Genomic DNA, 23,677 nt, shown 5'->3' with positions numbered 1-23,677 from the left:
ATTTGATCCTCACAACAACCCTGGGAGGTAGGTGCCATTATTATCCCCAGTTTACAGATGGGGAAACTGAGGCAAACAGGTTAAGTGACTTGCCCAAGGTCACACAGTGAGTGTCAGAGGTTGGATTTGAATTTGGGTCTTCCTGACTCTAAGCCCAGCACTCCTTCCACTATACCACCAGCTACCTCACTATGGAAAACTCATGCAACCTGTCAGTACCACCCCAGGTCACTTCCACCCAGTACTCCTCATTCTGACCTCTGGGGCCAGGCAAAATAAGTCTAATCCCTCCTCTCAAAAAAGGAAATGAGTTAGACTGGTGTGACCTGACTTTTAGAGATTGTGATTTGCTTTTTTGAATGCTCCTTAACCATAGTTTAATTATATGCTGTAAAATTTTCCAGGAGTCAAAGGTAAGACCTCCAGCTCATAACTTACTAACTCTTCCCGTTTTTTGGAAACCATACTATTATTTGCTTCTGCCTAGTTCTAAGGCCTGTCTGGTTTTCTGCAGTTTTTCTAAGGTCATTAACAGTGGTCCACCGGCCTCAGACCCAACACTTGACACTTACTAGCTGTGTGACCCTGGGCAAGTCACTTAACTCCAATTGCCTAAAAAAAAAAAAACAACAAAACAGTGGTCCAGCAGTCGCATCCATCTGATCTTTAAGTGCCCTGAGACTACAGTTCACTTAGGTCTGGAGACCTGAACTCACTGAGGGAAGCTAGGTGTGCTCTTACTGACTCACTTATCTAAGACACTGAGACCTTGTTCATCATTTTTGTCCTGTGCTTCCCAATCTGAAGACCATTTTCCTTTGTACCTCAATGGACCTGTGATCTCACCATCATTGATGCCTTCTCCTGTTGCTCCTTTCTCCAAACCGGACCACTTGAGGAGGAGCCTGGGAGAACCTAAACCACTGGGCTACCCCTGGGTCTTTGTGTTCTCATTTCTACCCAGTCACCGAGCTCCCACTCTCTCCCACTCACCTCTCTTTCCCCTTCCTTCTCTGAGAATTGTAATAAACTCATGAGTGTGATTGCCTCTGGAAAGAATATGTTAATGGATTTCTCTGTTGTCCCCCTCACCATCTTTGTGACTTCTTAGACTCTAATTCCCTTCCCTGACAGGAAGTGGACAGGAAATAGCCACGTTCCAAAATGCAAAGTGAAGCCCTCCAGGACCCGTGTTCAGAAGCTGACTCATCAAATATCCACATAGCAGATTGCATGTGTTTTTAAGGGCTGGGCCAGTGTGCCATTCCATATGCATATCAGCATGCAAAATAGACACCAAATAAATATAAGGTGATTGGAGGAGGAGAGAGAGAAATAAAAACTGGGGAGGGGCGGGGTAAGGAAAGGCCTCATGTAGAAAACAGCATTTGAGACAAGCTTTGAATGAATTCTAAGAGAGGGAGGTGAAGATAGAATATATCTCAGGAAGAGGAAGAGGAAAATATCCCAGGAATCTATCCCAGCCACACAAATATGAGAGATAGAACAGTGTGTGTGAGGAAAAGCAAGAAGGCAAAATGGGTTGAATCAGAGAGTGTACAAAGGGGAATAACGTATAATAAAATTTGTTGGAAAGGTAGAACAAAAAAACAGACCTTAGAGACCACTGGTCCAATCTTCCTTCCTTTCCCCCATTTGCTTTTCTTTTTTTTTTTTTTACAAAGAAGGAGACTGAGACCCAGGAAGGAGAAATTATTTGCCCAATATCATACAATGATCCGGGGACAAAGCCAGGAATACAACTCAAGTCTTCTGATCTGCATCACTTGCCTCCCTTATGCATTTAAAAAATATTCTATTGATTTTTATGTTGTTTCCCTAGCAATGCCTCCCTTGCCCTGTAACAAAGAAGTGGCTGACAGTGTTTACCTCATTTCAAACACTACCTCTCCGTTGAGAGGAAGGAAACACATATCTTCACTGGACCTCTGAGGTTGTAATCGGTCAGTGAATTGACTGGATTTCTGATATCTTTTAGCATTGTTTTCCTTCCCATTTTTGATATCGTTATGTATATCGTTCTTTTGGCTCTACTTTCTTTGTTCTGCATCCACTCGTATAAGTCTTCCCATGTTTCTCTGGATTCCTCATATTCGTTTTCTTATGGCACAAGGGTGTTTCATTAGCTTTATGTACCATAATTTGTTCAACCATTCCACAGTGGGTGAGTACCCACTCGGTTTCCAGGTTTTTGCTGTCACAAAAAGTGCTGCATTGAATATTTTGGTCTATGTAGGATCGTTTTATCTTTAGCCTCCTTAGAGAGTATGAGCCTCGTAGTGGAGTTGCAGGGTCAAAGAGTATGAGGAGTTCAGAGATTTTTCTTAAATCATTCCAAATGGTTTTCTAGGAAGGCTGGACCAAGTCACAACTCCATCAAGAGTGTATTAGTGTGCTGATCTTCCCACAGCCCCTCCAGCATTCATTGTTTCCATCTTTTATCATCTCTTTTCAATTTGCCAAATGTGAGGCAAAACCTTGGACATGTTTTAATTTGCGTTTCTCTTATCAAATGGGATAAAAGAGAAAAATTAAAAAAAACAAAAACAAAAAAATGGGATAATATGTAAAGCATGCTATAAGTCTTATGGTACTATGTGAAAGCTCTCTATTATTACTATGAGTGATTTGGAGTATTTGAAAGGATGATTGTTGATCACTTGCATTTCTTTTCCCTTCTTGTTTCTTTCAGCACCTCCCTCTAGATGGAGAGTTTATCTTGGCTCCTGGTGCTGGCTTTGCGGCAATTAATGAAGCCTCTGATCCCAGCCCAGATTCAGGTGGTATATAACAAGGCTTGCTCAGAATGGGCACCAGCCTTCATCCTAAAGAATGCTGGGGTGGGGGGGCGCAGCTAGGTGGTGCAGTGGTTACAGCACCGGCCCTGAAGTCAGGAGGACCTGAGTTCAAATCTGGCCTCAGACCAAACACTTGACACTTACTAGCTGTGGGACCCTGGGCAAGTCACTTAACCCCAATTGCCTAAAGAACAAACAAACAAACGAAGAACCAAAAAAAAAAACCAACCACATTTGGGGTCAGCTAGGTGGTGCAGTGGATAGAGCTCCGGCCTTGGAGTCAGGAGGACCTGAGTTCAAATCCGACCTCAGACACATAACACTTACCAGCTGTGTGACCCTGGGCAAGTCACTTAACCCCATTGCCTCATCAAAAAAGAAAAAAAAGAATGCTGGGGTCCTCCCAGGGCAAGGCCATGTTTCCTCCATCAGACCAGGGGCTCCCTGAAGGTGGGATTTAATCCCTATTTTTTATTTCTTCCCCCATAGTACCTAGAATAGGGATCAGCAAACAGTTCTGAGTGTCCCAGTCTCTGTCCCTTTCCTCAGCCTGTTCCCCATGCCTGGAACACTCTCCTTCCTCAACTCGACTTTTGAGAATCTCTAGTTTCCTTCAAAGCTCATGTCAAGCTCTACCTTCTATATGAAGATTTTCATTTTATTTTCATTTAAAATTTTTATAACTTTTTATGAGAACTCATTTTTATATTACCTTTGCATCATCAAACCCCCTCCTCCCTCTCCCAGAGTCATCCCTTATAATAAAAAGAAATGAGGGGATGAGAAGTTAAGCCAAATTAACCAACACATTGACCCAGTCCAACATCACATGCGCTTTTCCTCACCCACAGTCTCTCATATCTGCAAAAAAAGGGGGGGGGCTAACATTCTCATATCTCTTCTTTAGGGGCAAACTTTGCTGTAATTCAATTTTTATTTTTGTTATTGCTTTTTTAAAAATTGTTTTAGTAGTGTGCATATTGTTTTCCTGATCCTGATCAGTTCGCATAAGTCGTCCAGTGCTTCTCTGAGTTCACAGTCTTACAGCCCAGTACTATCTGTCACATTCATATACCATAGTTCATTTCACCAAGTCCCGGTGGGTGATTATCTGCCTTGTTTCCAGTTCTTTGTTACTAGAAAGATGCTACTGTAGAGATTCTGGGAGTATTTCAGTGCATGTGAGGCCTTTCTTTTTGTCTTTAGTCACTTTCTTAGCATAAATGCAAATAGAATTCCACAACGTCTGGACCAATTTATAGCTCAGTGTATCAGTGTGCCTGTATTCATGAAACCATGCCCCCAACCGCTCCTACCTTTTTCTCCTATCCCCTTCAAATTAGCTCATATTCATTTTTACAATCTTATAGATTTGTCGCATGTTGCATTCCCCCAAATAATGTGATCTCTTTGGTGGCAGGAATGGCTTCATTTTTGTTTTTGAATCACCAGAGCCCAGTAGTAAGCACTTAGTTGTTGATTAACTGATTGATAGGGCCCTCAATTAGGACTATTGCCTGCCTTGTTCAGTACCACAGATGCCAGGATAACACCCATATCTCAACCTCAGGGCCTCTGGCTTGGCCCATGCTGGCAATATTGTCTTTGCCCTTCTTTCTTAGATCACAACATCCACTTCTTAAATGCCGATCGGTACAGCTGGTATGACCCCTCCTTGTGGCATACAGACCTAGAAAACAGTGACCACCTCTTCTCTGTGGATGCTGAACTTATCCCCTGTCGCCATGATGATGTCATCTTCCCACCAGAAACCTCCTTCCGTGTGGACCTGGGGGGCTGGTGGCCGGACCATCAGCCTCCATAGTATATCCATTCTGGGCCAGGTGAGTGGGGTTGAGTTTCTGGGTAGTGTACCATACAAACCAGGGGCCTGGATCTGTTTCCCTTCCCTAGGTGGTGAGAGCTTCAGCCACCCTCCCCCATCTAAAGATCATCCAGAATGCATCCTTTACTAGGGTAACATAAAAAGTTAGTGTGGAGCAGTGGAGACAACCCTAAATTAGTAGTCAGGGGATAAAGATTTTAGTCCTGATCGTCTTTGACTAGTATGGCCTCTTATTAGCATCCCTTACTAATAGGAAGTATAATTTTTCCCTACTGGAAAGAGGGATTGAAAGATAATGGGAGGAGGATATTGTATTGAGGGAAAGGGAGAGGAAGGGAAGCCTGGGAACTTTGGAGCTCCTGAAGGGGGCGGGGGGCCTAGAAGTACAGGCACACATCCTCATCAGTGACCAGCTAATTGCACGTGAAGCTCACGGCTACACTGAATTGAATATAATCAAAAGCAGCTGCAGCCATTTTTGGTTCACTGTCCCACTTAAGGATCTACTTGGATAGGAATTTTGCCATTTCCAGATGGTCACTGTTATTGGGACCTGGTGAATTTATCCTCTTTCCACCCTGCCTCAAACTGCCTGGCAAATTATTATCTCAGTAGTTGCCTTCTCCTTTAAATAGTCTTCATTTTGAGCAAGTGTTTATTCTAAAAGAGTAGATCATGCAATAGGGATAGAAAAAAAGAAGACCAATCCATGTACCGATAACCCTAGACTCAGCTATAAGCTTATACTGAGTCAGAGTCTGTCTGTCTTTCTACCCCGTCCTTCCCTCTCTCTTCTCCCTCTCTTTCCCACCTCTCTCTCCCTGCTTCCCACTCTCTTTCTCTGTTTCTGTCTCTCTCTGTGTCTTTGTGTCTCTATCTCTGTGTCTTTATCTGTCTGTCTCTCTTCCCTTCCCTACCTCTACAAAAAGAAGCTTCACTAGCTATATGACTTCGGACAACTACCTCTGTTCACTCTTCTAGGCCTCCATTTCTCCATCTGTCAAAGGGGTTATTAATATTATTGTTTACAGTAATTCTGGGGATGGGGGGGTCTTTGTCCTACAGAAGTTCAACACGGACCAGGAGCTGGCTGCCTACCTGGCCAGCAGCACTGGGAAGTTACAATTCCATGGAGCTGGTTCTTTGAGGTTGGCTCCCTATCCCTGCGAGGACCCTTCGGGCTGTGAGTGTGGTAATGATGAGGTGAGCCCTGGAACGCCCTACACTTCCGATCTCAGTGCAGAGCTGAAAGAGAACTTAGAAATCATTTAGTTCAGAAAGAACACCAACAAGATAAACAAAATTGAATATTGTATAATTCTAATAGCCCTTCTTGGCCCTGGAAAAGCATTGAGAAGATGCACCTTTCCCTTCACTGCACATGTGGGAGACTATGGGTATGGGATATTGCACATACAATCAGAAAAGTTCACTGTATTGTTTGGTTTTGATGAACTAGAATGGAGTAGGCGAGGGGGGTAGCATTCGACAAATCCAGAAAGGTAGGTTGAAGGCTGATTGGGGAAGATTTGGAATGCAATGGGGAGTCTCTGATTGATTTTTGAGCCAAGTAGTAGTCAGATCTGAGTCTTGGGAAGGTGACTCAGAGAGTATGTACATGGTGGTTTGGCTTGGGAAGACCTGGTGGGAAGACAGCCCTATAGCTGTCCAAATGGGAAGTGATAAGAGATGGACTTGGAAGGGGATGACAATCAAAAGAGAAAGGAAAGAATAATGCCTAAGAATGCCTTCTCACATCCTCGAATCCAACCCCCGTGTGACTTTTGAAATTCTTCTTGTCCTCCAAGGCTTAGCTCGGGCTCCATTTCCTTTGGGAAACTTTCCCTAATTCCCCCGGCTGGACCAGATTCCTCCTTCCTCTGAACGCTCACACACTTTGACCCTCTCTCATGACTTCGATCACACTCCACATTATTATTCCATGGTTTTACCTGTCCACCTCTTATCCCCCCTCCTCCTGGACTAGGTTGTGAACTCCCTGGAGGCTCAAGGTTAAGGACCCTCCATCTGTGTACCCTCATCCTCTCCCTGACATCCACAAGCAAAGGCATGAGGGATTCTGGGTGTTTGCTGAGCGTACTTGATGAATGCCATTCCAGGTCGAAGCCTGGATCTGTGCCTTTGTGCTCCAGACCTTCGGAGGTCGCTGTCCCAAGCCTGCATGCCAAGGAGCCCTGAGGCCCGTGGGCCAGTGCTGTGAGGTCTGTGGTAAGTGGGGGACCCTGAGAGGGGGCATAGTGAGGATATCTCTTCACTCTCAGAGACAGACTCAACCAACAAGAATTTATTCCACACTCGCTACGTTCTCTGGGCACTGTCCTAAGCGTTGTTGTTCAGCGCATCAGTCATGTCCAACTTTTTGTGTCCCCATGGACCATAGCCCACCAGGCTTTTCTATCCTCCACTATCTCTTGAAGCCAGTCCATGTTCATATCTGTTGTTTCCATGACACCATCTATCCATTTCATCCTCTGCCATCCCCTTTTCCTTTTGCCTTCAACCTTTCCCAACAACTTTTCCCAACCTTTCTCTTTCCAGTGAATCCCATCTTCTCACTATGTGGCCAACGTATTTAAGCTTCAGCTTCAGTATTTGACCTTTTGATGAAGAGCCTGAATTAACTTCTTTAAATATTGATCTTCTTGCTGTCCAAGGGACTCTCAAAAATCTTCTCCAGCATCACAGTTTGAAAGCATCAATTCTGCAGTGCTCAGCTTTCCTTAAAGTCCAACTCTCGGAGCCATATGTTGCTAGTGGAAAACCCATAGCTTTGACCATTCAGACCTTTGTCAGCAAGGTGATATCTCTGCTTTTTTAATATACTCTCCAGATTTGCCAAAGATTTCCTTCCAAGGAGCATGTATCTTTTAATTTCATGGCTACAGTCTCCATCTTTGAGCCCAAGAATATAAAATCTGACACTGCTTCCATTTCTTGCCTCTATTTGCCAGGAAGTGATGGGACCAGTTGCCAAGATCTTTATTTTTTTGGTGTTAAGCTTCAAGCCAGCTTTTATACTCTCTTTCACCCTCATCATGAGGCTTCTTAATTCTTCACTTTCTGCCATCAGATTGTTATCATCTGCATATCTGAAATTATTGAAATTCCTCCTGGCAACCTTAATTCCAGCTTTTGATTCATCCAGCCTGGCATTATTGCCTTCAAGGAGCTTACATTCTAACGGGGGAAACAAGTCGTACCTCTATAGGTATATATCAACTCCAGATCTATGAAGAGTCAGTGGATCTCAGAGATGATCTAGTCCAGGTGTCCCCTCAATAAAAGGAATTTTGTTCTTTGAAATTTGGATTCAGTCAAAGGGCCACACTTGAGGACCTAGAGGGCCACATCTGGCCTTGAGGCTACAGGTTCCCCACCCCTGATAATCCAACTCCCTCATTAGGTAGATGAAGATGTTGGACTCTGTGAGGGGAAGTCCATAATTACACAGCAAATCAGGACCAGAGCTGGCACAAGACCTCTCAGGTGTCCTGACTTCCAACCTGGGGCTTTTTCATCTCTTCAAGAGCAGCCCTAGCTCTTACATATGCCCTGCGATTTCTGGAAACCTGCTGTGGGACAGCTGAGGGGCAGGCACATAGAGATGGGTTGGGTGGTGGGTAAATCCCTGTGGGCTCCCCAGAGGAGGAGGGGTCCACAGTTTTCCTCTTTTCCTGTTCCTCAGGAGCCCTGCTCTTCCTCAACTACACCCAGGCCTTTGATCTCCAGCAGTACAAACAGAGGCTGCTCCATACCTTCCTGGACCTGGTAGTGTGAATTTGGGGCTGGGGTGGGGCTTAGGGAGGGGGAAGACTGCCAGGCCCCAGGTCTGTTCCCCTAGGCTCTTCCCTACTGTCCCAAGAGCCTCTCAGGTTCCTCTGAACTAGAATGTTTAAGGGAAGTTGAGATCTAACCTCTGGTACAGTTCAGAAGAAGGCTCAGGATCTTCCATCCACCCCCTCCCCTCAGTTCATCATTCCTGAAATTCATTCCAGGGGGATTGGCCCCTCTCCAGACTAGGGGAAACTTCCTTCCTCCCTCCCAGCCCTCTATACCTTCTCTCCCTGCCACCATTTCTCCCTTTCTCCTTTTATCTCTCCTTCTCTCTTGTTCTCTCCTCTCTTTCTCTCAGTTTTTCTCCCACACTCTTCTCTTCTCTTTGTCTTCTCCAGGCAGCTAGGTGGTGTAGTGGATAGAGAACACTTGGCCTGGAGTCAGGAGGACCTGAGTTCGAATCTCCCCTCAGACACTTGTCGTGACCTTGGTCAAGTCACTTAACCTCAGTCTACTTCAGTTTCTTCAATTGTAAAATGGAGAAATAATGACACCTACCTCCCAGGGTTATTGTGAAGATCAAATGAGCTGTGTGCAAGGCACTTAGCACAGTGTCTAGCATATTTGTTGTTCAATCATTGAGTCATGTCTGACTCTTTGTGACCCCAAGGACCATAGCACACCAATGCTGTCCGTGGGGTTTTCTTGGCAAAGATACTGGAGTGGTTTGCCATTTCCTTCTCCAGTGGATTAAGACAAACAGATGTTCAGTGACTTGCCCAGGGTCACACATCTAGTGAGTGTATAAGGCTGGATTTGAACTCGAGTCTTCCTGACTCTAGGCCCAGCTCCCTATCCATTCAGCCATTTAGCTGCCTCAAACCTAGCATATGGTAGGTGCTTAATAAATGCTTGTCTCCTTTTTCTTCCCTCATTCCTTCCTCCCTTCAACAAGTCTATAAGGAAAGAGCGGTCAGAAATTACTTTTCATATGTTGCTGATGCCTTCTTCCAATCTCTGTTCCCTGTTTGGAGAGAGAGGATCAGGTTTTTTGGGATCCAGCCTAAGGGCTGAGGCTCGGACCAGGGATCCTCACCATATCTTCCTCCTCTAACTGTTCCTGAGAGCATCCATGAAAAAAGTCCAATGCCCTACTTAACAAAAGAGGACTTCCACCCCAGGCCACGTCTCTAGGCTGTTCTCCTTCACCACCAAACTTACTGCCTCTATTTCCCCAAGCTGAGCCTCATTCCCTATTACCCTACCCAGGGAATCTCCCCCTTTAGGATTCTCCCTTCCCCCCAGACTTCCAATCTGACCCTATGCCCCACATTCTCCCCCCTCCCCAGGAACCAGTCCATTCACACCTCACCCAGGCCCTCAAGCTCCCCGCAGCCTAATGGTCCTCTCAGAGGATAGCCTGTCCACCCTCCTCCACCCCAGGCCTAGACTGATCCTATACCATCCTCAGCCCCAGGCCTCGGGGGGTGCGCATGGCCATCTCAAAAGTACGCAGGGCGCCCACACTGCGAGGGTCAGGGCACACAGCACGTGGGAAGCGACAGGCCGAGAGCATGACCCAGATCCAGCTGGTGCTGACTGATGATGGAGCCGGGCCCGAGGCAGGAAAGGCAGCTGCAGATGTGGCCCAAGACATCCTCACTGATGTAGCTGAGCAAGGTACGGGCCCCACTGTCTTCCCTCCCCACCCCCTGCCCCACCCGCCCTGTCCTGCTGGGTCCAGAGGAAGACTGAGCAGGGGCATCAGGGCAGTCTCCCTGTAGCACTGACTTTCCCAATTCGTAGCTCTATTTCAGCAGCAACTCCAATCCTTCCTCCACCAGTAAGCCTTCTTCATAAGTGCTGAAGGGCTCTTTACAGTTTCCAAAGAACTTTCCCGATCACTGGGTTCTCACAACATTCATTCCTCAGAGAAAGGTAAGACAGGTGTTATTATCCCCATTTTACAGAGGAGAAAACTGAGGCTCACAGCAGGAAAGCAACATAGTGACAAGTGATACCTGGTTGTCTGGAGCTACCTGTATCTAGGTCAGCTTCCTTGGGCACCAGCTCCTAGTATTAGAGCCAGTCTCCTAGGAGACCCTACCTTCAGGCCCAGGGCTTTCACTTTTCACTTTGTTATAAACCTTCTTTGACCATTATGACCTAAGGCAGGAACCTGGAGTCTCTTAGCCTCAGCCTCTGAACCTGCTGGGCTTCCTGGGCTCAGAGATATATCCCTGCCCTTCCCCCAGTTAGAGGCAGTTAAGTAATGCAGCGGATAGAGTATTGGACCTAAAATCAGGAAGATCTTAGTTCTAATCCTGCCTTAGACACTTATTAGCTGGGAGATCTTAGGCAAGTCACTTGAACACTCTGGGCTTCAGTTTCATCATCCATAAAATGGCGGATAATACTAGCACCTTCTTAACGGGGTTGTTATGAGAGTCAAATAAGATCATTTATTTAAAGCACTTTGCAAACCTTAAAACATGATATAGATGCTAGCTATTAATTACCATTTCCCTCTTATGCTATGATCTGTTCCTCTTTCTCTTGATGGACCATAGATCTGGGGCTGGGTGGGACCTAGGGGTCATCCAATCCAGCCCCTCGTTTATCACCACAACACCCCTGGAGGGAGGTGCTATTATTATTTCCACTTTATAAATGAGGAACCCGAGGTAAGATGATAATTGAGTCTGAGGAAAGTCGATGAGATTTCTCAGGGAGAGAGTGAAGAAAGGAGAGATGAGGGCCCAGAAGGGAGCCACCCCACTCTTAGAGGCACAAAGCATGAATTCCTATCCCTACAAAGAGACTGGAGAGGCATAGTTAAATGAGAGGAGAACCAGGATGCCCCAAAAGATAAAGGAGAAGAGAGTATCCAGGGAGAGGAAGTGGTCAATAGTGACCAGTGCTGAGAGGTCAAGAAGGCTAAGGACTGAGAAAAGGCCATTAAGAGATTGGTGGTAGCCTTAGAGATCTGTTTCAGAAGCCAAGAATTTGAGAAGGGAATGGAAAATGAGCAGTGATGGTTGCAATGATCAGGGAAGACTTCACGAAGAAGATGGGATTGAAAATGACCTTGAATAATTAGCATCTTCTTCCCCAAACCTTGGAAGGTCAAAGGGAGTGATCCAGACTGGAGGCAAAATAGACTAAGGGATTGTGTACTGATGAAGCCTCAAGGTAGTTATGGGAGAGAGAGAGAGACCCCTTCTATCAATGTCACTGGCTCAGTTGCCAATTAGTGGTAGGCCGATGGGAAATGGTTTTGTTGGGTGGCTTAGCACAGTACCTGACATATATGGTAGGGGTTAATAAATATGTATTGATTGATTGGCTCTCCACCCTCTGAACTACATACAGTTCAACCATTCAGTGACAGGGGTGGGGACACTGGATTCCATACAAGAAGAGAGCTTTGATCAGCCTTCTAAGGATACAGAGTGACCTGCTCCGCTCTGGATTCACTGGGTACTCCAGAATCTTCACACAGCTGCTCATTCTAGAACACAGAATGTCAGAGCTGAAAGAATCTTGAGATTAAGAGAATGTAGAATGTCAAAATTAGAAGGGGCCATGAAAGGGAGGAGAATAAGGGGAGGTGGCTACCAGAGAAGAATGTCCAGCTACCATCCTTGGAGTAGGACACTTCCCCAGAAGCCAAGATGGATTCCTCTCTAAACAAGAAAATCCTTACCAGACATAAAACCCCTAGTGCTCAGGGATAGTCCCAGTTCTTTGGTGATCTCTCTTCCTGATGGTCAGGGAAGACTTCCTGGATGAGGAGGGGATGGTATGTAGGGAGCCCTTCTTCATTTGGCGTGTCCTCTTTCTACTCTCCTCTTCAGGGGCAGCCTTTGGAGTCCTTCAGGGATATGTGGAGTATTCAGGCAGCAGTGGTTCCACAGGTGGGCTCACCGGAGCAAGCCCAACCTCAGGGCCGGTGACTGGCCCGGCTATTTTCTTGGTCCTGGGGCTGATGGTTCTGCTTGGGGGTCTCCTGCTCATTCACTGGACTGGACAGGTCAGGTAAGGGTGGGTCCCACCAGTAGGGCTGTCTGCTCATCCCATATCAGTCTTTCCTAAGGATATAGGAAGAAGTAAGAACCAGGGTCCTGCCCTCAAGGAACTCACAGTCTAGGGGAGATGGAAGAAGAGTAAACCTGGGCTCTGTAGAAACAGTCCCACCCTACAGAGACATTTAAGTATCATATGATATATGATGAAATGTCACGCACAGATATCAGGGCTGCTGGGGCTCTGAGAAGAGGGAGGTCCCTGAGAGCTGAGGCTACCAAGGAACGCTTCCTAAAAGGAGAAACTTGAAAGTCACGTAGGTTTAGAGCAGGAAGAAAGGAAGGGGTAGGACATTCCAGGCCAGAAAAGCTATGGAGCCCGGAGTGGGTCTGGTGTGTCCTGGAGATGAAGAGAGCAGTTGGGTTGAAGCGGAAGAAGCATGTGTGAGAGGGAGCCTCCAGAGATGAAGCAGGAAAGTTAGATTGGCCAAACTGTGGAGGGTCCTCAATATCTGACTAGAAAAATTGTATTTCACCCTATAAGCCAGTAGGCACCATCCATTTTGAGTAGCAGGACCCCTTTTTAATGTCAAGAAACATCATGGATGCTCCCACATAGAAAAGCAGTCACTGCCTGCTCTCTGGGAACTTCCATTCAACTAGAAAAGGGGTAGTAGGAGGGGCAGCTAGGTGGCACAGTGGATAGAGCACCAGCCCTGGATTCAGGAGGACCTGAGTTCAAATCCAGCCTCAGACACATAACACTTACTAGCTGTGTGACCCTGGGCAAGTCACTTAACCCCATTGTCTAACTAAAGGAAAAAAGAAAAGAAAAGAAAAGGGGTAGTAGGCAAGAGGGTATAACTGTTGAGTTGAACACATACACAAAAAAGTAGATCCAAAATAATTTGAGGAGCGGCAGTATACTAACTAATAATATAAGGACAGTACCTTAGTCTGAAGTCTTTGGTCTCGTCTAGTTGAGAAACCCTTATCCGGCTTTCTTAACTTTTAATTCCCTCAACTAAATCTGATTTCCCCCCTTACCAAATGGATAATCACTTTTTTGGGGGAAGGGGGGCATAGGATAGAAAATTCAGGGGGAAATTCCCTTCTTCCTGAGGAAAGAATTAGGAGGGAAGAGAGGTTGGACAACAGACAGTCCCCCATAGCAGCTGGCGCTTCAGAAGCCAGAGATATGGAAACAGAGTTCATTCGAGGCATGGGGGACAGACAGCCTTTGCAAGGGTACAAAGGATATAGGACGCCAAGTTTGGGGACCATCAAGTAGGCCGGTGTGCTTGAGGCTTTGAATGTATGGAATGATTATTGTGAAACATCAAGGACCCAGTTGAGATCAGATGACATAGATTTGTGGTTGACCTTGTCAGCACGACTGTGGTACTCTAGCAGCATGAATACAAAGGAGAAGGCAGATGGTGGGGCTTGGAACGGTGGGAGCCACAGCGGGATGAAGGTGCAAGGGATTTGAGAAGAGAGGGTAGTGTACCCCAGAACCAGTTAGGAAAGTGAGCCCAAGCAATGAGAAGAATTTATTAAATGCCCACCATATGCCCAGCACTGTGCTAAGCAAAGGGAATACAAAGATACTAGTGAAACAGTGCCTGCCCTCAAGGAGTTTATAATCTATCTGGGAAGACAATATAAACATGGATAAGTATATTTTTTATTTTTTTTATTTTAGCTTTTTTGTTCGTTTGTTTTGGTAGGGCAATCAGAGTTAAGTCACTTGCCCCGGGATCACACAGCTAATAAGTGTCAAATATCTAAAGCCAGATCTGAACTCAGGTCCTCCTGAATCCAAGGCCAGAGCTCTATCCACTGAGCCACCTAGCTACCCCAACAGGTTTAAGTATAAGTAACATACTATATACTCATACACATACACAACATATAAACAAAAATAGTATAGCTTTGGGAGGGAGGGCTTTTGCAGCTATGAGGACTGGGAAACGCACTGGAGAGCCAGGAAGAAGTTATCTGTTTAGTGGGAGTGAGAGATGATAGAGAGTTGTGCTATTAGCATAGGACCATAGGGCCATCTTAGGGAGAAGACCTCAGAGGTCATCTCGTGCAGGGCTTCTTCAGCTTTTTCCACTTTTGACCCCTTTCGTGTGTAGGCAGCATTGATTGGCATTGCGTGGCCTGTGGGCATGCACAGTGCAAAGTGTGCATGCTTTGTGTTCAGATCCAAGGCTGCAGTGACATGGGCACAAACACTGCCAGAAACACTTTGGATTCATTACACACTTGATGTTTAATTAACTTTTGGTCATTGTGCATTCAGAAACCTTTTACTGTTGCCAAATTTTTCATGACCCCATATGGGGTTGTGACCCACAACTGAGAAGTGCTGCTTTTCTAGTGCAACCACCCTCCCTCCCTTCACTTATTTTTTTAACAGATAAAGAAACTGAGGCCCAAATAGGTTAAGTTACTTGCCCAAGGTTAAGGTCGTAAATGGTGTAGCTAGGATTCAAATTCTAAGATTAGATTAAATGGAAGTGTGTTTTACTAATCATGTTAGCATCTTCATACATTCGAAAAAATAGTGATGCAATCTATGTTTGAGACATCCTCTCAGTTTATAGAAGGTATACTTGCTTATTTGTGGAGTGGAAGAAAATTCTATATGAAGGTTTTTGGCACTGCCTACCAGAAACAATTTTGTTAACTCAGATTAAACTAATTCTAAACATTTCTGCTTAGAGACAGGTCCAAATACTGGCAGAGTTATTCCCCATTTTCCCTCCCCCCGTGTTCCCAGGGCCTTTGAAAAATCTCTCACACAAGCCATTTTTGGAATTATGATTTGTAATCTCACACAGCAGACAAAACTCCAGTTAGGACTTAGCAAAGGGTTAGAGTTTAGTAAAAGTCTCTGAGCAGTAGTCATTTTTAATATCTGCATGCTGGGCATGGTGGCGCGTGCCTGAGAATCTGTGCTCTTGGGGAGGTTGAGGCTGGAGGTTCTCTTTAGCTGCAGTGCTGTTGGAGGTGGGGATATGGTCTGGCTCAGTTCATACCACAGAGCAAATAAAAAGTTCGGGACAGCTTTTGTGCTGAGCAGATTGGGTGTGGGCCCATAAGTAGCCTTCATATGTCCAACCTGGGAAAGATAGGGATGCGTAGTCTTTCAAAAAATTTAGAATGTCTGAACTCCCCAGAGAATCATCATCCTGAAACACTTTTTGAATGGTGGAAGGTGACCATTGGCCAGAGAACTCAAGAGATACTTCCATTAACTGAAGCCACAGAGACGTCTTCATCTCATAGTATGATCATTGCTCCAATGTGGTCAAAGCATGAAAAGAGAAGAGACTGTCTTTAGGGGATGTCAAGGGTTTCTTGCCCTTGTACAATCACCCTCCTCCCTAATTCTTTCAGAGAGAAAGGAGTTTCTCCCTGGGTTTTCTACCCAAATTCCTCAAAGAAAGTGATTACCTTTGGATAAGGGGGAAAACCAGATTTAGTTGTGAGGGGATTATCTTGGAATAATATAGTAAATATTTAATAAATATTTAACCATTTAAAATTTAATAAATATTTAACTATTGTTTATTATTAATAAATACTTAACTATTTAATAAATAGTTAAGAAGGACAGATAAGGGTTTTTCATCTAGGTAATACCAAGGACTTCAGATTAAAATACTGCTCTAGGGGCAGCTAGGTGGTGCAGTGGATAGAGCACTGGCCCTGAAATCAGGAGGACTTGAGTTCAAATATGACCTCAGACACATGATATTTTTCCTAGCTGTGCGGCTCTGGGTAAGTCACAACCCCAATCACCTCACCAAAAAAAAAAATATACTGTATTTAGATTATTCTGCGATATGTGACCTAAAGAGGGAAGGGAGGGCGGGGCTCAATATGCTCCCACTGTTCTTGGACCCTTGACCTCCATGACCTCCCAGGAGTCCTTGGTCCACAAACTTCAAAATCATTGCTCTAGGTAACAGGGAGCCACTGAAGGCTTTTGGGCAGTAGAGTAACGTAGCCAGAGTTGTACATTAGGAAGGTGGCTGGCAGTATGCGCAGTGTGGATGAGGGTTGGGGTGGGGTAGCCATTTTTCCAGAGTGGCCCCACTGGGTTTGGGATGATCAGAAGGCCTTTCAAAAGTTAAGTGATTTACCCAAGGTCACCGAGTAGTGATGGTGATGAGGGGGACCTCAGGAGCGAACTTGCTGAAAGACTCTATCCTGGTCTTAGAAGAAGTCTGGAATAGCAATAAGTACATGAGCCTTAGGAAACAGTGAGGATAAGGCAGGGAGACTCAGGGGAAATGAAACATTTCCTTTCCCACTCAATTCACATGAATATAGGGTGTATAGCTTACAATGTGATTACAGGCTACACGCGCTTTCCCATCTAGGTACAGTGGCTAGAGTGCCCTCAGACACTAACCATGTCACCCTAGGCAGTCATTCAAATGCTTTTATCCTCAGTTTCCATATCTGTGAAATGGGGATAATAATAGCACCTTTACATAGGGTTGTCATGAGGATGAAATGAGACGACATAGGTAAATTGTTTTGCAAAATTTAAAGCACTAAACAAATGCGTGCTATTATTATTTCCATGTCTCTTCCTACTGTATCCATCTTCACCTCCCCAGAGAATGAAGGGTGGAAAGGGCAGAAGATTTTGAGATGATAGGTCCCGGGTTTGGATCCTGGCTCTTTATTTTATAATCAGAGGAACTTTGGAGCTGACCCTTCCCCTTCTGGACTTCAGTTTCTTCATGTGTAAAATGAAAGACGTCTGGCTAGATAAGACTCTCCCCTCTTCCAGCTACTAATTCTTCAATCATCTGTATCTCACAAAAGAGGAAACTGAGGTTCAGAGAAGGACAAGGCCTGGCCAGGGTCAGGCATCCAGTGAGTCACAGAGCCGAGGGCCGCCTCTCAGGTGTCCCTGGTTCTTATTGCTGGAGGAGACTGAGTTGGGCAGGGGTGTTAGGAGGGCCCCCCTGCAAGCATCCCCTTTTTCCAGGCTCATCTGACATTCAATGCCCTTCTTGGCCTGCAGGCTGTGGACCCTGCCGATCCCCACTCTGTGGCAGAGATCAGAACCTACATCAGACCAAGGGAACCAAAACTTCGACAACCCCATTTTCGGCAATCCAGCCCCTCCCTCTCTGCTGGACCCTGGCCCTTCCGTGGAAGCGGTGAGCACATTTCCACAGTGAATTACAGGGTCATATAACTTCAAAGAACAAGAGATCAGAGAGCAAGCCTCTAGTCGCCGAAGGTTGCACAGCTTGGGGGAGACCCAGAATCTGGAGGAAGTCACAGGTCATTCCCATATCTAGGAGAGTCAAACTTGGGAGTCACTGAGGACAATCAGCCCTGGGAATAACTGGTGGCCCCTCCCACGTCTGCCTCCCTTCTCCTTGCCCCCGGCCCCGATCAGTGTTTTGGATAGAGCTGGGATTTTGGAGAGACGCGTTCTGGTCTTTGGCAGGGAACCATCGGCTTTCTCTCCATTCTCCTTTATCCCATTCTCATTTCCTTCCACCCCAAACTTCCAGGGTGAAGGGTGGGGTGGGGTGGGGGAGGTAGTTCTGCCCCAATTTCTTGGGTGGTGTCTCTGGCCACAAGGCTAGGATCACTGAGGTCATGGTATCTGGACAAGAATTTTGGTTTCTGAACAGCTGGCAGGGAAGTGAGGTTGTCCTTGGGGCCCAGGGGGAAGGGACGGATTGTGAAGAAGAGATAGAGATTACCAGAGGATGGGGGTGCTAAGTTCCTCCGTGGTCCATGTCGCCCAGGGCTTTTTCCACCCCCCCACCCCACCCCCTGTTCTCTCTCTGTCTGGGTGGGTGACTCCATATTCTGTCTCTATGTCTCTCCGGGATTGCCTCTTATCTGTTTCTCTGTGTCCTGTTCTGTCTGTCTCCCGGTATCTGTTATCTTTCTACATCCTCATGTCTTCCTCTTTCTCTTTTCTCTTCCTCTTTCTGCCCTTCCCTCTGCCTGTCTCTCCACGCCTCTGTTTCTCTCCCCCTTCATCTCTACCTCTCTTGGTCTCTTTCACCCTTAGGTTTTGGAAGACACCGATTCTCCGACAAGCCCCAGCAGGGACAGTGGCAGCTACTTCATTAACCCCTTGTTTGAAGCAGATGTCTAAGGCCCTCCTGCCCTTGGCCCTCGGTTCCGTGAGACCCTGGGAGCCTGGCCTGTGTGGAGAGGAGGGAACTTCCTGAGCTGATGGCAGCCCTTTTCTGTCTCTTGCCTTGTCTCCACCATGATACCTGGCCCAGGGCTCTCTCCACCCAAACCCCGACAACCTGAGTTTCTCTGGATGGATGGATGGATGGATGAGCAGTCTGTGTCTCATGATGATGCACAGCTTCTGAACCACTCTTCCTTTATCTTTCCCCAGCATAGGGCACCGTCCATGCATTTTCCTACCAGAGCACACCACAAAGCATGTCTTAAAATGGAAGCCAGGCCTCCCAGCTTTCAGAGCAAGCCGTCCAGTCTTCCCTGAGTTCAGCGTCCCTTCATTTGGTTCCCTCAGCCCAGGCTACGCCCCTGGTTGCCCCTCGTCTCCATGTAGTGGATAGCTACCAATTTCTTCCCCACAGGAATTACTTCTTTTTCTCTCTCAACCTCAACTGAATATTGAGAGATCTGAGTTCCAGTTCTGACGCTGACTCAGTGTCTCTTCCTTTCTCTGGGCCTCAGTTTCCTCCTCTGCAAAATGATCTTTGTTTCCCCTCAGCTCTGATGATGGCTCGGAGTTCCCAGGGAAGAAAACCACATCAAGAGACTGTGACCCATCCTTCAACCAGGGGGCGCGGGAGGGACGGTGACAGGGAAAGAGAAGTCTGCCTGGAGGTTCCCTGCGGACAGATGGTGGGGGCAGTGCTAGCCTTGACATCACCCAGGGAAGGGCTAGAGAAAGGACAGGAGCTGGCCTTTTTCAATAAAAAATGTCTGACTGGCAACACGCTTCGATATTTTCTGAATGCTGAGGAAGAGTAGCTGTAGAGTGAAGTCACTTCTCCCCGGTTCTTTTCTACCAAAAGGGTGATCATAAAAATAATACCAGAACTTAATTAAGTAGAGAAGCCATGATGTCCTCGGAGAGTAGGCTGTTTGTAGCAATTCAAATTGAGTCAGAAAGACCTGGGTTCAAATCCTATTTCAGATACTATAACCTTGGACAAGTCATTTAACCCTGTTTGCCTCAGTTTTCTCTTCTATAAAATGAGCTGGAGAAGGAAATGGCAAAAGGAAATCCAGTATCTCTACCAACAAAACCCCAAATGGGGTTATGAAGAATTGGACACAACTGAACATCAAACAGTTTTTCCTATACCTTAGAATGTAGGTCGTCTACATGAGTTACCATGGCCATTACATGCATCTTCTGGTGAGCTGCCCTGGGATGGGAGTGGCAGGAGGCAATGCTACAGGCTGTAGTCAAACCCATATCTCAATCCTTGCTAGCAAGGTAGGCAGTGGCTCTCCTCACTGAGAGGATTCAGGGTTCCCTCTAGGTTACCCCACTAGAGAAGACAGATTCACCTCTTTTTCCTTTTCTATCAGGGTTACTAGGATCGTAAGCCAAGTGAATGGGTGTGTGGGTGGGTGTGTGCACATGTGACACTGTGTGATCTTAGACGAGTCTTTTCCCTTCTCTGGGCCTCAGTTTCCTCTTCTGCAAAATTAAGAGGTTGAATCACATAATTTTTGTTTCCTTCCAGATGAGGAAGAAATATTTCCTTTTAGGGCTGGAGGGATTGTACCTCCCAATCCACAAATTGTTCCAGATCTGGGATTTCATTGGTGTAGGGAACTCAAGGTGAACAACGTCTTCCCCTAGAGATGGGCACCTGTTCTGAAACGGCTGGGCTTAGAGGATTGCCTGGGGTTCTGAGTGGCTAGCCAGACTTAGCAAGCACCTGTAAGAAGTTGAACTTGAATCCAGATTATGCTGACATTGAGGCTGGCTCTTTTATCTCTGCCACCCTCACCCTCCTATATTCCCACATTGTCTCTGCTGTGGATGTGTAAGTTTACCTGATATTCAGTAATGAATTTGACAATCTCTCATGCAAACCTTCTGAACAAGATGGAGCGAAGTGAGTTGGAGAGGAGGTGGATTGGAAGGTAGAATATTTCAGCAGATTCCAAATTGGTTGAAGGATGAATCTAAAAAGCGATGATTAATGGACCCATGCCAACCTGGAGGGGGTCTCCCACAAAGTACCCAAGAGAGTTGTATAATGCTTTGGTTTACGAAGGCTTTCATATTCTTCTCATTTGATGACATGGAGGATGTGGAGTATGTCTCATTTTTCAGAACAGGGAATTGTAATCCCTAGTCCATCAAATGTGAGATGAAAGGAGGGCTCATATGGCCCCAGATAAATCTTGGGTAGATGACAAATGGCGAGAGTAATTGTTGGATTTGGGGGTTTCCTGTTTCCATACTGGGGGCTAGAGGCTGAGCAAGGACCAGAAGGAAGGGAACTGGACAAGAGGGATGAATTCTTACCGAATTGGCTCCTAAGATTCATTGCCCTTGCCCCAGGATCCCGGGGCTTAGACAGTGATCAATAAGGCTGGCAGCTGGCCACAGCTGGTTCCATGGTGGTCCCGAGTCTCTGGTGTTGATCCTAGTAAGTTGTTAGCTCTCAGATATATTTTTTGGAAACAAGATAGATATACATTTGTGTTATGTGTATGTGGGAGGGGTGGAGAAAGGAAAATCTGGTGGTATGATAGAATTCTGATTTTTCTGAAATGATAAGAAGTCTATATTTTTTAAGTATTTCCTGAGATTTCCCCTGGTCAAAGAGAAAAATAAGTCAACAAGTATTCATTAAGCAATTACTATGTGCTGGGCTCAGGAAAGATAAGAAAAAAACTTACCTTGCCCTCTAGGAGCTAACATTCTGATAACATACAACATGGAAAGCAATATGAGAAGAGAAAGCATGAGCAGTTGGGAGACCAGAAAAGGCCTCCTGAAGGAGGTGGGGGTGTCAAAATTGAGTCAGAACTGGGAGGGTAATGAAGTATGTCCATTCTGGGCCCCTCTCCAAAATGGAGGCCCCAGAAGGAATTCACCAAAAGGAGAAGGGGCCTGCAGTAGAGTGGGTGGCTGGATTGCTTTACTAGGAGTGTAATGTAATGGGATTTGGCACATGCCCTGACCACCTAAAATTGAGGCACTCACATGGGAAATGCCAAGGACCTACTTCTGGGAGACTGAAGAGCTGGCTCATGTGGTAACGCTATGCTGGCTTACCATGTGGTTAAAAGAAGCCTCTTTGCATTGTCTATGTAGACGGAGCTGGCTGTGTCTTTAACGCTGCCTGACAGAGGCAGTTTCCCTCTTCTTGACTGGCTTTGCCTCTCTTCCCCACTTTTTGTTGTTGTTAGTCACGTCTCACTCTACAGGACCCTATTTGGTTTCCTCAGCAGATACTGAATTGATTTGCCATTTCCTTTGCCAGCTCATTTTACAGATGAGGAAACTGAGGCATGCAGGATTAAGTGACTTGCCTAGGGTCACACAGCTAGTGTCTGAGGCCAGATTTGAACTTGTGATGTTGAGTCTTTCTGATTCCAGGCCTGGCTCTCTATCCACCGTGCCAGAGAGCTGCCCCTTCCCACCTTTAACATTGTCTTAACACTACCTTCCACGACTGCTGTCACCTTCTTGACCACAACACACTTCTGGGGGCACTTCCCTTATATGTGTTGTTCCCTCTTATTAATATGCAAACTCCTTGAAGGCAGGGGCGGTCTTGATTTTTCCTATTTGTATTCCCAACATTTACCACATCACAAATGCCTAAAAGTGCATTTTTCTTTTTTTTAAGGCAATTGGGGTTAAGTGACTTGCCCAGGGTCACACAGCTAGTAAATGTCAAGTGTTTGGTCTGAGGTCAGCTTTGAGGTCAGCTTTGAACTCAGGTCCTCCTGACTCCAGGGCTGGCGTTCTATCCACCGCGCTACCTGAAAGTACATTTCATTCATTAATTCATTCACTCAGACTCAGCTTTGGAAATTTCAGTCAAGGCTTAGGTTAGGAAGCTTTAGGGCCCCTTAGTCTGAGCCTAGGGATGAGGGACATTTTTTATTTTCATGTTTCCTGGGTTGAAAAACAGTCATTTCCTGTCTCTCGGTGCAGTAGCAGTAGACCTCCTCACTGCTGACGAGGCTTAGACTTAAACAAGACACAGTCGTCACAGAAAATCTTCCCAGAGCTCACGTTCTTCTGGTTCAGGGTCATTTCCATCAGAAGTGTAGTTTTCTTCTACCTGCGTATCAGATGGCCTTTCTCTTTGTGTATTCTTTGAAGAAATTGATTCATTCTAATGCGGCAGACAACACAGGCAGGGGAATAGTGGCTAGGGAAGTGTTTTGGTCTGGCATACCACAGGGATGAGCTGGAGCCACTTGAATGGACACACTTGAGGAAACATTGGTCGTATTGATTGAACTACTATTCCCTGAGTAAGAATGAAAAGCAGGCGCCAGGGGAACTGGCAGGGTTTAGTGCGGTTGGGAGTCCGGGCCTGGCTCCAGTGGGCTCTCTGCAATTAGGCCAGTCCAGTCCAGTCCTAGAGTGCAGTTCTGAAACTGAACCGCTTGGTTGTTCAAGGGGATGTTCTCTGACATTCCACTTAGAAGTGTATAGCTACAGCACCCTTTTCCTGAATGTTTTCCTTTGTGGCCTAGTGAAGCCTAGAGAGCCCTTCTCAGAATAATGTTTTTAAAGACATAAAATACTTAGTACTAGAAAAGAAATCAATCATATTCAAATCGTTACCAACTCCATGGACCCCAGGGGCTCAGCACAGTCTTCCCCCCATTTTCCACCAGCTACTCTGCTTTTGGACTACTTTGTAATCCTGTTCCCACGGCATGTTGTCTTCCTTGATTAGACTGTAAGTTCCTTGAGGAGAGGGACTGTGTTTTTATTTTTATCCCCAGCACTTAGCATAGCCTGGCTCAAAGTCAATATTTAATAAATGTTCGTTGGATTTTCTACCAAGCTGTCTAAAGGTGGATATCTTTGTTGGTAGAGGAATTATTCAAAATAACAAGAGCTTGAAATAACTTTTAAGTGTTTGGAAACCTTTAAGCGTATTAGAAACCAAAGGCAGGATTTTTCTTTTTTAGGAGACACTTGTAGGAGAGGT

General features: G+C 45.9%; 1 protein-coding gene across 1 annotated transcript in view; it reads left to right on the top strand.

Moving 5' to 3' along the window:
* The window catches only part of AMN (amnion associated transmembrane protein), an 83,587-nt gene extending 64,125 nt beyond the window's left edge, over positions 1-19,462 (top strand). The window contains 10 exon segments of the mRNA XM_020971228.2: positions 2,714-2,801; positions 4,442-4,611; positions 4,613-4,663; positions 5,731-5,868; positions 6,786-6,894; positions 8,372-8,459; positions 9,932-10,140; positions 12,318-12,498; positions 17,539-17,677; positions 18,553-19,462. Coding sequence (XP_020826887.1) covers positions 2,714-2,801; positions 4,442-4,611; positions 4,613-4,663; positions 5,731-5,868; positions 6,786-6,894; positions 8,372-8,459; positions 9,932-10,140; positions 12,318-12,498; positions 17,539-17,677; positions 18,553-18,639 — 1,260 coding nt within the window. The 3' untranslated portion in view covers positions 18,640-19,462.
* Positions 19,463-23,677: the final 4,215 nt, after the last annotated feature.

Source organism: Phascolarctos cinereus, unplaced genomic scaffold (genome assembly GCF_003287225.1).
Source record: "Phascolarctos cinereus isolate Bilbo 61053 unplaced genomic scaffold, phaCin_HiC Scaffold_2;HRSCAF=192, whole genome shotgun sequence".
NCBI lineage: Eukaryota > Metazoa > Chordata > Mammalia > Diprotodontia > Phascolarctidae > Phascolarctos > Phascolarctos cinereus.
Note: the sequence above shows the minus strand (reverse complement) of the source record. Positions and strands in the feature narration are given on the sequence as shown.